The following is a 13,876-nucleotide window of genomic DNA, read 5'->3' on the forward strand; positions in this document are numbered from 1 at the left end:
ACTTATATTACATGAAATGAAAAATCATGTTATTATGTTTATTTTTATCATGTTATTTATGTCATATAAAATTCGATATTCCACTGTAAAATCACAGGATATTTAAAAACAGCCTATCTTTAGAATTTCGGAACAGACAGTCTCACTGGCTGGAAATAAAAATATTTTATTCCGTATAGTGTTGCCACTGCTCGCTTTGAAATCATTAAGATTGCTAATCAGGATATTTTTGAGGTATTTATTTCTGGGTAGATCGTTGTGAAAATTATAAATGAATGTAATTATTTTGAAAATGAATTCTTATTCGCAGAATTTTATAGAATTTGTGCTCTAGAAAACAATATTTGTAGACTCGCAACATGATTTACATAAACAAAGAATAAAACTATTTCTAGTTTAATAAATATTTTTCGTAATTATTCAAATATTATTCTAAAGTAAGAAAAGTTCAAGAGAATATTAATAGTATAATTTTAGAGTTTCAAAGCTGTTAAATCACTCGCGCTAAAATTATTTCTGAAAATCTGTTGTAAAAAATTCTAAATTACGGAATGCTACACACTAGTAAATATATAGCAGTTTAATACATAGAAAAATATATTGATAGAGAGATATATAGATAGATATATTCTAGCCCTGTTTCCCGGCTCAACGAGCTCAATATTTTTATTCTTATATGTTGGTAAGTTGTGCACTTTTTGCGTTAAAAGTTATTTAATTATTTTGTTCTTATGCTCCGTTAAACGTTTTTATGCCTTTTAATCAGCAAGCAATAGTTTTAGAATTATCAAAAATTTAAATGTGACGCTAGGCCTAAGAGGCCCAGATTTGCTTACATTTGAAACTGTAAGTAGAGTAGTGAATGAAGTCAGTGGGCGCACCAACTTTAGTGTCTTTTTGCCCAGTGGGACCAGGAAGATAGCTTTCAATTCTGTGCACCGAAAATTTGGTTTTCCTGCCATTTGGTTGAATTGCTTGAAATTCGGGGAAAGAATTTTAAGGGGTATCAGAAACCCCTATACCGACAATGTTAAATTGGACATTTTCGATGTACCTTTTCTCAAAATCTGCTGTAGATACAAGCTTGAATTTTTTTCTGTAATTAAAGTATACCTATCTGATTATACTGAAATGAGCTTTTGAAACATTTTGAATTTTAGAGTAAATTACAGGATATTTTGTTAGGCATAGTAAAATTTAGCACTTTTCTCACACAAAAAAATTTTAAAATTGTTTTTTCTAAGTTTATTACAAAAAGCTCGTTTCAGTAAATATTAGGGAACCTAATAAATAAGCCATAAAAAGTTTAGATACCTGTGAGCAGTAGTTCCTGAGAAAAGGTACATCGAGTATAAAAGAATCACGTTTGGAGAAAAACGCGTTTTTATGTAAAAATCCTCATTGATAAAAGCAGTTGATAACAAATTAAAACTAGATTTGTTTTACAGCTCTAAATTTTCATAGAGATTAAAGAATGGTATTTTTAGAAAGATAAAAGTGTAGAGAATTTGAAAATGCAAAAATCCGAAATCACAATCTTTTGAAGATTTTGGAGTTCCAACTCCCCTTAATGCAGTGCAGCAAAAAATATGCATAATTTAATATGCCGTACAAGGAAGTCATGTAATGTCCACGTCATGCATTTTAATTTAGAATTGCCAAAGAATGAATATTTGCGTCATTTTGAACACTTTTGTATTTGGAATTATATTATATATATATATATATATATATATATATATATATATCCAATTCATGGGCTTTGATATATTTTATTTCTATACTTACTTTTAATGCATGTTTTAATGTTCTAATGTTTATTTTGAATGTGGGATAATTTTTATGATAAAATGTTTCCTATCTTTTAGGCATAGTGTGCGATCTGCAATAGACGTGGTGTCCGAAAGCGTGAAGTACTTAGATGGTAATCTGTGGTTAGTTGACAGAGGAAATCAGTCCAATATCAGTTGCTGGAACAATACGTCCGAATACAGAATGAGACTCACAAAAGCTTTGCACAGGTAAGTGCTTTAAAAATGTTTTTCTTAGAATTCTAGTCTTCAGGGAATCTATTTAAATCTAGTGTCATATTTTATGAAAAGCTCGTTTGTAACCTAAAATATATTTTTTGTGAATTATTGTTGTCTAGTAAGTCCCAGATTCTCGAATAAACGACTGCATGAAACTCGCTATGTGTGAATTGCGTGGAAACGAGAATAAGAATATTAAAAAAAAAAATAGAGAATACATCCAACTTTAAAGCTATATATACATTTTGAGACGTATGTACTAGTTTGACTGAAATCACTAAATCGAGCGTGTTACCAACCTTTGAGATAAGTAAAATAATATTCTGGCTCAAATCATTTTTCATACTCCAATTATTAACATTTGGGACAAAAAAAAATAAAATTCTGGCTCAAGTCCATTTCTCATAATCCCGTTTCTAATCTTTGGGATAAGTAAAATAAAATTCGGGGTTAATTATTCTTAGTCCAGTCATTAATTTTTAGGATAAGTAAAATAAAATTCTGGCTCAAATCATTTTCCGTATGCCAGCTGCTAACCTTTGGGATAAGTAAAATAAAATTCTGACTCAACTAATTATTCACATTTTAATCATTAACCTTTGCGATAAACAAAAATAAAATTCTAGCTGAGATCATTTTCTTACCCCAGCTGCTAACCTTTGGGATAAGTAAAATTAAATTCTATCTCAAATCATTATTCACACTCTAATCATTATCCTTCGGGATAAAGGAGAATAAAATTCTGTCTCAAATAATTTTTCGTACACCAGTTACTAAACTTTGGGATAAGTAAAATAAATTCCAACTCAGATCATTTTTCGTATCCCATTTACAAATCTTTGGAATAAGTAAAATAAAATTCTTGACCAAATAATTATTCACACTCTAATCACTCTGGGATAAAGGAGAATAAAATTATCGCTCAAATAATTTTTCATATCCCCAGTTGCTAATCTTTGGGATAAGTAAAATCAATTATAGCCCAAATAATTATTCAAACTCTAATCATTAACCTTCGGAATAAAGGAGAATAAAATTCTGGCTCAAATAATTTTTCATACCCCAATTACTAACCTTTGGGATAAGTAAAATAAATTCGAACTCAAATCATTTTTCGTATCCCATTTACAAATCTTTGGAATAAGTAAAATAAAATTCTGGCTTAAATAATTATTCACACTCTAAAAATAAAATTCTAGATGAGATCATTTTTCTTACCCCAGCTACTAACCTTTGGGATAAGTAAAATTAAATTCTATCTCAAATCTTTATTCACACTCTAATCATTTAACTTCGGGATAAATGAGAATAACATTCTGGCTCAAATAATTTTTCATACACCAGTTACTAACCTTTGGGATAAGTAAAATAAATTCGAACTCAAATCATTTTTCGTATCCCATTTACAAATCTTTGGAATAATTAAGATAAAATTTTTGACCAAATAATTTTTCACACTCTAATCATTAACTTTGGGATAAAGGAGAATAAAATTCTCGCTCAAATCATTTTTCATACCCCCAGTTGCTAATCTTTGGGATAAGTAAAATCAGTTCTAGCCTAAATAATTATTCATACTCTAATCATTAACCTTCGGAATAAAGGAGAATAAAATTCTGTCTCAAATAATTTTTCATGCCTTAATTACTAACCTTTTGGGATAAGTAAAATAAATTCGAACTCAAATCATTTTTCGTATCCCATTTACAAATCTCTGAAATAAGTAAAATAAAATTCTGGCTCAAATAATTATTCACACTCTAATCATTCATTTTGGGAAAAAGCAGAATAAATTTCTTACTCAAATCATTTTTCATACCCCCAGTTACTAGTCTTTGGGATACGTAAAATAAAATTCGGGCTTAATTATTCATAGTTTATCATTAATCTTTAGAATAAGTAAAACAAAATTCTGGCTCGAGTCATTTTCCATACTTTGCGATAAGTAAAATAAAATTCTGGCTCAAATCATTTTCCATATGCGAACTAATAACGTTTGGGATAAGTAAAATAAAATTCTGGCTCAAATAATTATTCACACTTTAATCATTAACCTTTGCGATAAACAAGAATAAAATTCTAGCTGAAATCATTTTTCCTACCCCAGCTACTAACCTTTGGGATAAGTAAAATTAAATTATATCTCAAATCATTATTCACACTTTAATCATTTAACTTCGGGATAAATGAGAATAAAATTCTGGCTCAAATAATTTTTCGTACACCAATTACTAACCTTTGGGATAAGTAAAATAAATTCGAACTCAAATCATTTTTCGTATCCCATTTACAAATCTTTGGAATAAGTAAAATAAAATTCTGGCTCAAATAATTATTCACACACATTAACTTTGGAATAAAGGAGAATAAAATTCTCACTCAAATCATTTTTCATACCCCCAGTTGCTAATCTTTGGGATAAGTAAAATCAATTCTAGCCTAAATAATTATTCATACTCTAATCATTAAATTTTGGAATAAAGGAGAATAAAATTCTGACTTATTCATATTTCATACTCCAGTTACTAACCTTTGGGATAAGAAAAGTAAATTCTGGCTCAAATAATTATTCACACTAGTTTTCTAATTCGTTTGGGGGCCAATGAATTATAATTATATTTAAAACGGATTCAGAAGACAAGTTTTTGTGCCTCCGTTCGTGCATACCTTTGTATTTATCTCGAATAATTCAAAAACGAATATACTCTCAGAACTTTGAAATTTTATCTGTGTGACTGCTATAAAATGTAGATGGGGACCACCCTTTTTTGGTTGCAATCGACCGCACCAAACCTATATATATATATATATATATATATATATACATATACATATATACATATATATCCACTCGGTTATTATCACATTCAGCTTAGTTTCTTTATTCTTATACGTTTGTAAATTGTGCATTTTTATTTTATTTATTTATTTATTTATTTTTTTTTGGTTTAAAAATCATTGAATTATGTTGTTCTTATCTTATGGTTAAGGTTTTTATGCCTTTACTTAACCTGCATGTTAAAGATTTAGAATTATCAAAAATTTAAACGTTGTTTAAGTGCAGCTAACCCTAATATTTTTACCATAGCAGCCATACACTGAAGTGACAAAAGTCATGTGATAGCAATATGCAAATATACAGATGGCAGTAGTATCGCGTAGAAAATGTATAAATGCGAAATGCTTTGGCAGGACTTTCATCCTCATTCCTGTCGCTGAGCTCCTAGAGACAAGACAGGGATTTTTTCTGCTCCTGCTTGCTTTGGTGTTCGCCCTTGCATTCCAGCACCGAACCGCCTTGTTTTTGTTTTCTCTCGAGGACTCCGGCTGCGGACCGCTCCTTGGACTACTAGTTCGGACCGACTGCTGCAAAAAATGCGGTAAGATCTCTCCTTTTGTTCTCTGTACGTCAGTGCAATGGCAAACGGTCAGATTACTAAGCATTTATTTGATTTATGTCAATTCTCCAATTTTGGTATCACTGATACACATATTGAGGAATTTGATCTTAAAAATGATAGCAACATATCCGCTTTTGTGTGGATAGTCACTACAATTGGCAAACCCACGTTCGAAACTATTTGTAATTTAAAGGAACAACTCTTAGATGAGTTCAAAATTCTAAATGCAGCTCCTCAAAAAAATGAACAGATCGTTAACGAGCTAGATACCATCAATGCAAAATTAAAAATCTGCGACATGTTTATAAGCGTGAATAATCCCTTAAAAAGATGCAGCAGTAACCCGGCTGTAAATAACATTCACATAAAAGGATCTGACAAAAAATGCAATTCAAATAGTAATTCTCCACAGAAAGCTACTTTGAATTCCCAACCACAAAAACAAATTGTACAACAGAACAATTCTGTCCCCAACTCCCCACAAAAACAGAATCAACACACGAATGACCTGGAAAGAGATATCCCACCAAACAACCCCATAAAACGCACACATAGCGACAAAAACAGAAAAAAGAAAACAGAAGTTGACAGCGATGGATTCAAAACCCCTCGCATCACGAATAAACGAACATTTTCCGAAACGGAAATCACACCTCCTCTACAACAAAATAAATACGAAAAATTAAACAATGAAGAAATGATGGATCAAAACAACGCAAATAATACTGAAGAATTTATCATCCCAAAGAAAACGGCCTCACACATCCCACCTATCGTCCTGCAGGACTTTACGGCGAATTGGGACAGAATGAAAGAAGAATTTGAAACAATTGGAATCACAAAAATAAAAGGAAATTTAAAAGGGAACACCCTTACCATAAGAGTATTTGATCCCGAAGATTACCGCAAAGCCACCGAATTGCTTACTAAACGGGATATTCCATACCATACGTATAAACTTAAAAGCGAAAAACCTTTAAAGGCCATTATCAAAAAACTCCCAAGAACCTCAAACCCGGAGATCATAAAAGAAGAAATCGCCAGTATGGGCATCCCCATTACAAAAATAAAACAAATTGAAAAATTTGAAGACGGCAAAATTATTAAATTACCGGTTTTCCTCGTGGAAACCAAAAGAAACAACGAGGGGAAAAAGATATTTAACATCACTTCACTACGTGGACTTGATGTTCTGGTATGCACGTATAAAAGTCGCCCAGGACCAGTTCAATGTCATAAATGCTAAAGATACGGGCATATTAAGGAAAAGTGCAATTACAAACCAAGATGCCAAAAATGCGCAGGCCCTCACGAAGGGTATACATGCAAACAGGACAAAAACTTACACTCCGCAAAATGTGCCTTATGTGGTTTGGACCACGTAAGCTCTTCAAAACTGTGTAAATTCCACCCTAACAATATCAAAAAAGCAATAGAAACTCGTAAAACGGAAAATGCTCAACCACCTCAACCTACATTCCAACTCAATCAAGAAGATTTCCCTGCTCTACCAACGGCAGCACAAAATACCAGCACGCAAGCGGCTGTATCCGCTCCTCCAACCCAGAAACAGAATCAAGAACCGGAACCTCCCTCCTTCTGTGAGTGGATTAAATTGCAGCTGACAAAAGCTAAAGAATTTCTAAAAAGCTTCAAAGAAGCTAAAAATATTATGAACAAAATCGAGGTTGTTATGGCAGCCATAGAATATTTTTCATCTCTAAACTATGATTTCTAGTCCTTTAAGTAATGAACACAAGATCATAACCACTAGCAAGTGCTTTCTTAAAGTCACTTTCTTCAATGCTAACGGTGTTCATAAGCAAAAGGAGGAAATTAAGAACTTCCTCATCACCCATAACATAGACATCATGCTGCTCAACGAAACACATCTAAGGAAGTCACATCGGATAAATTTCCCTGGATACCGGACAATCCGGGACGACAGAATTCATAACAGAGGTGGAGGTACTGCAATAATTATTAAAAACTACCTTCGTTTCGCCAAATATGAATTACCTAACACTGGCAATATAGAAAAAACAGCTGCAATAATTTATAGTGGAATGAATGAAGCCTATTTATTCATTTCAGTCTACAACCCACCTGGCAATAGACTAAACAATAATGATCTAAATAATCTCACAGCTGCTAATTTTCCTACTTTAATTGCGGGTGATCTTAACGCTAAAAATCAAGCTTGGAATTCAAGATCCAACAATACTAATGGAAATTTCTTGAACAACTACCTACTAAATCAAGATCTAAAAATTGTCGCACCTTTCTCCCCCACTAGAATTCATCATGATGGCGCCGGAGACATCCTTGATGTTCTATTACTCAAAAATATCAACCAAACTCCTTCTCTAGAAGTCACTTATGACCTTAATTCTGACCACCTGCCAGTCACCTTTGACTTCTATGGATTCTATCATCCTTTGAAAAAACATCGTACCAAGACCAACTGGAATCTAGTTAATAATCTTCTGCAAAATTATACCTGCAATAATAGTTACCCCCATAGCTTTGCAATAGAGAACGAAATCCATAAATTTACTACTACCATTCAAAACGCTATTTCCACTGCTACTTACTCCATAAAAGAAAATAAATCTCAAACCCTTCCCACCCAGATTAAGAATACTATCAAGCTCAGAAACGCAGCCATTAAGACCTGGCATCAGTCTAGAAACCCAAATGATAAACGGCACCTCAATTACCTAAATCGAAAAATCAAGACTGAAATTCAAGAATACAGGAATCAACAATGGGACCACCTACTTGAAAATTTGGAGCCGAACCATGAAAATGTTTGGAGAATCGCGCGCTCCCTCAAAAATAATAACAGTTATACCCAGCACGCAATTGAACACTCTGGTACTAAATATTATTCGGACCAAGACATTGCTGACCTCATGGCAGAAGTACAAGAAAATATCTATAAACCCCTCCCGTCTAATAACTCGGAAACTGAAAACGAAGCTCAAGAAGCAGTCAACTACATACGCAATTTTACGCCTCAAAGGCACATACAGTTTACTTCTCCTAAAGAGGTGAAAAACATTATTAAAAACCTTAAGACAAGAAAAGCGAAAGGTTACGACCATCTTAACAATAAAGCACTTAAAGCCCTGCCAAATAGATGCATTATCAATCTCTGCAATATTATCAATGGTTGTATTAGACAGTCATACTTCCCCCAACAATGGAAGCACTCTATCGTAATTTTTATTCCCAAACCGGGAAAAAACCCAAAAGATGTCAATAGCTATCGCCCTATCAGTCTTTTGCCGGCTATGGGCAAAATTTATGAGAAAATCCTTAACAATAGACTCACAAACTTCCTAGAAAATAATGACATTATTGATAACTTACAATTTGGATTTAGAAAAGGTCACTCGACCACTCATCAAGTCTTAAATCTTGTGGAAACAATAGCTCTTGCGTTTCAGAAAAAAAGTGCAGTTGCCGCATGCTACCTCGATTTTGAGAAAGCTTTTGATCGAGTGTGGCATGCTGGGCTAATTCTAAAACTCATAGATCTCGAAATTCCTAAAAATTTAATTAAAATTATCTTCTCTTTTCTATGTAACAGAACTTTCCAAGTCAGAATAGGTAATACCTTCTCCAAAAAGAAAAGGATGTTTTGTGGCGTCGCTCAAGGCAGTGTTTTGAGCCCAAAACTTTTTAATATTTATATTAACGATCTACCTCAACCTCTTAACTCCAAAGTACTCAAATATGCAGATGATGCTGTTGTACTCTCTGAATCTATTCAACCTCAACTGGCCATTAACAACCTCCAAATGTATGTTAACAATATTGCACACTGGTGCACAATTTGGAAAATAAATCTCAACGCTCACAAATGCAATACTGTTCTCTATAGACGTTATAAAAAACTTCAGAATGTCAACACTGAAATTAAAATCAATAGTACTCCTATCCCACATAATGATGCTTACAAATATCTGGGTGTTTATATCGATAAACAGCTGAACTTCAAAACCCACCTTCAATACATTGCCAATAAAGGGAATTCTGCTTATATGGCTATCTATCCACTTATTGGACGTAACTCCAAACTTAACTTACATACAAAAAAGATTCTCTATACTTCTCTCATTAGACCGATCCTTACATATGCCGCCCCTGCTTGGGCTATTGGCAATAAAAATGAAAGGAAGAAGATTGGTATTTTACAAAATAAAATATTAAGATCAATCACAAACGCTCCCTGGTTTATCAGGAATAAAGATATCCAGAAAGACCTCAAAATTCCTGATCTTATGGATCACATCCTCACCATATCTCACAATTTCTTTGAGAAAGCTAGGAATAGCGAGTACCAAGCAATCAAAAACATCATTGATTATGATCCAACTATTGAACATACGGTAAAAAGGCCGCGGACAATACATCACAATCCTAGATGGTGATTGTAAATATGTAAATAGTGTATATATCTTTTCCATTTACCCAAGATCTCATTTATTCAAGTTTATTTCTATTATTTTAATTTCCATTCAATTGAATCAATCATGTGACCGCTCTGGTCAAATAGAACTTTGCGAACTAAGTTCGTCTCTGATTGGCTGACCCACATCACGTGGGTTTCACTTGTTGCTTAGAATTCTAAGTGCTCCTCTCTCATTCAGGGAGTGGATGCCGAGGTTGAAGGATTGCTTTCCGATCTGACCGCCATGCCGCCTGACTGCACGTGAACTGAGACCACTGCCGTAATAATTGCTAATGCCAAATTGCTTATCACATGTACAGCTAAAATCGCAGGATTATATCCTATAAATTTTTCGCCTCTGTGCGGGTGCTTATGCACTACTACTCTCTCTAACCAACTGGCCGAATGGCATGATCAAAACCGATTGGATTAAGGCTCTTTGTAGCCAAGGCCAAATTTGTAAAAGATACCGATTAGATTAGATTAGATTAGGACTTTCATTTGCGTTCAAGTTATTCATGTGAAGAGGCTTTGACGTGATGATGGCCGCACGACGAGAATTAACAGACTTTGAACGCGGAATGGTAGTTGGAGCTAGACGCATGGGTCATTCCATTTCGGATATCGTTAGGGAATTCAACATTCCGAGATCTCCAGTGTCAAGAGTGTGCCGAGAGTTTCTAATTTCAGGCATAACATCTCACCACGGGCAGCGCAGTGGCCGACCGCCTGCACTTAACGACCGAGACCAGCGACGTCTGCGTAGAGTTGTCAATGTTCACAGAGAGCAACACGGCGTCAAATAACCGCAGAAATGAATGTGGGACGTACGACGGACGTGTCCTGTATTTCTTATATATCATTCTCTTATACTCTTGTCATTGTGACGTACCATCGGTCTGCACTTAACGACCGAGACCAGCGACATCTGCGTAGAGTTGTCAGTTCAATTAATTGAATTCTCACTTCGCGACAAGGCAAAAATACATAAAAACTCAAAATATCTGTATAAAAATTACGAAGTAAATCTTATACGCTTATTTCGTCGAAAAAATTCCAGAAAGGATTAAGCATGATTTAATTGGCAATAATAAATGAAGGCGTTATCTTTGTTGTTGCGAAGCTAAGTTTCTCTAGATTGGCAACAAATCCACTATTCTCCTGTTCCAAATGTAAACAAGCAGTGGCCGCCATCAAAAACATTATTAGGCTTAGCGGCACTTAAACAACTTTAAAATTGTCCATAATTCTAAACATACTTCATACACATTTACTAAAAGCATAAAAACCTTAAACGGATGATAAGAACGACATAATTCAATGAATTTTAAAGCAAAAAATGTACAATTTACAAACATATAAGCGTAAGGAAACTGAGATCACTGAGCCTGATAACAGAATGGATATACAGGGTGATTATAATTAAAGTTTAAGTTTCAAAACGCTATAAAAAAAGAACCACTGATGAAAATGATGTGAAATTTGAAAGGAATGTTATTGAAGAAGGCGGAAAGCGTATGGCAGAAGAAAAAATTTAGTTTCAAAAGTTAGCAACAGATGGCGCTGTAAGCGGCAGTATCCCGACGAGAAAAGAGAAATGATTCGTAAAACAACGGCTAAGATGGAAGTTACACATAAAAACGCATTGACAAATTAGAATTGTTGAATAATTTTATTTGCATGACTGTACATATCACATCGAAAGGGACGAATCGGTTTCAAGAGTTTTGCGGCGACATACCGCATAAGAACCATTCATCAAAGAAGTTCGGAACTGTAGCGAGACTGGCGCAAAACATGTTCAATATGGTGTCCACCGTTGTGTGCAACAAGTTGAAAGCGACAAACAGCATGTTCCACAACGGATCGCAGTGTCTCCGGGGTGTTGTTAAGAAAGTGTTGCGAAATGCGTGCCTTTAATTCTGCTAAATTTTCAATTGGAGCATGGAACACAACATCCTTCAGATATCCCTACAGCCAGAAATCACACAGAGTAAGATCAGGTGATCGGGACGGCCAGGCTGTAGGGAAATGACGGCTGATAATTCGAGCATTTCCGAAATGGCGCCTCAGCAGCTGCTTCACGGGACGTGCAATGTGCGGAGGAGCGCCATCTTGCATAAAAATGATTTCATCCACACATCCACGCTGTTGCAGAGCTGGAATCGCGTGGTTGCGCAGAAGAGACGGATACCTCTGACCAGTGACGGTTGCGGTAACAGGACCGGAAGCACTCGTCTGCTCGAAAAAATATGGTTGTAGGATGAATGATTCCATAAAGCCACAACATACCGTGACCTCTTCAGGATGAAGTGGTACGGGGTGCGTTGCCAGTGGATTTTCTGTTGCCCATATTCGACAATTCTGGGTATTCACGTATTCTGCCAGATGGAAATGGGCTTCATCTGTCCACAAAATTTTCCACGGCCATTCATTATCCACTTCCATGCGAGCCAGGAATTCTAACGCAAACGTCTCCCTAGCTGTCAGGTCAGACGGAAGAAACTCCTGCACATGGCCAATTTTGTACGGATAGCATTGCAGGATGTTTCGTACAATTTTCAGCACCGTGCTCGTAGGCCTGTCCAATGTTCGGGCAATTTCTCGTGCACTACACTGTTGCACACTACCGGCCGACCCTTCCTGTAATGCTGTGGCCACTTCTTCAACTACCGTCGAATGCACTCGCTTTCTCCCTCTTCCAGACTGCACATCAAACGAACCTGTCGTTTCGAATTTTTGCATCATTTTCTTTAGACCTATGACACTCATTGGACCAACGCCTTCTTTTATACCCTTCAGTGTCCTGAATTTTTGCAGAGCTACTCTTGCACAATCATCATTCTTGTAATACAGCTTTACCAGCAGAGCGCGGTCCTGCAGTGAAACACCCATGGCGAACGTCTGAGACGCGAAATGAGGAACAGCCTGGTACCTGGCGGCTTTATAACACTGAAATTTAACTAACATTTTAATTTACGTCTTCTTCCGCTTGCAGCGCCATCTGTTGCTAACTTTTGAAACTAATTTTTTTCTTCTGCCATACGCTTTCCGCTTTCTTCAATAACATTCCTTTCAAATTTGGCATCATTTTCATGAGTGGTTCTTTTTTTATAGCGTTTTGAAACTTAAACTTTAATTATAATCACCCTGTATATATAAATATATTTAAAATAAATATATCACAGACAAGCAACACTGCATCAAATAACCGCAGAAATCAATGTGGGACGTACGAGGGACCTGTCTGATAGGACAGTGCGGCGAAATTTGTCTTCCTTGGGCTATACCAGCAGAAGACCGACTCGAGTACCTTTACTGACATGGTCAGATGAGTCACGATTTCAGTTGGTAAGAGCTGATGGTAGGGTTCGAGTGTGGCACAGACCCACGAAGCCATGGACCCAAGTTGTCAACAAGGCACTGTTCAAGCTGGTGGTGGTTCCATAATGGTCTGGGCTGTTTTTACATGGCATGGACTCGGTCCTCTGGTGCAACTGAACCGATCATTGACTGGAAATGGATACCTTCAGCTACATGGAGATCAATTACAGTAATTCATGGACTTCACGTACTCAAACAACGATGGAATTTTTATGGATTACAAAGCGCCATGTCACCGGGCCACAGTTCTTCGCGATTGGTTAGAAGAACGTTCTGGACAATTCCAGCGAATGATCTGGCCAACTAGATTGCCCGACATAAATCCCATCGAACATTTATGGGACATCATCGAGAGGTCAGTTCGTGCCCAAAACACTGCACCGTCAACACTTTCACAATTATGGACGTCTATAGAGGCAGCGTGGCTCAATATTCCTGCAGGGGACTTCCAACGACTTGTTGAGTCCATGCCACGTCCAGTTGCTGCACTTCGCCGGGCAAAAGGAGGAATGACAAAATATTAGGAGGTATCCTATGACTTTTGTCACTTCAGTGTATTTTTTTACATTTGAAATTTAGAAAAGTAGTTGATTTGTTGGCAA

The 13,876-nt window shown here is 35.7% G+C and overlaps 1 protein-coding gene across 1 annotated transcript in view; it reads left to right on the forward strand.

Moving 5' to 3' along the window:
* LOC118186408 (glutamate receptor ionotropic, NMDA 3A-like) overlaps window positions 1–13,876 on the forward strand; it is a 221,883-nt gene that overhangs the window by 102,483 nt on the left and 105,524 nt on the right. The window contains exon 4 of the mRNA XM_085812593.1: window positions 1,869–2,021. Within this exon, the coding sequence (XP_085668719.1) occupies window positions 1,869–2,021 (153 nt within the window). The remainder of the gene's footprint in view (window positions 1–1,868; window positions 2,022–13,876) is intronic.

This window comes from Stegodyphus dumicola, chromosome 3, assembly GCF_044657685.1.
Source record: "Stegodyphus dumicola isolate Sdum_Otavi_A_Nest chromosome 3, ASM4465768v1".
NCBI lineage: Eukaryota > Metazoa > Arthropoda > Arachnida > Araneae > Eresidae > Stegodyphus > Stegodyphus dumicola.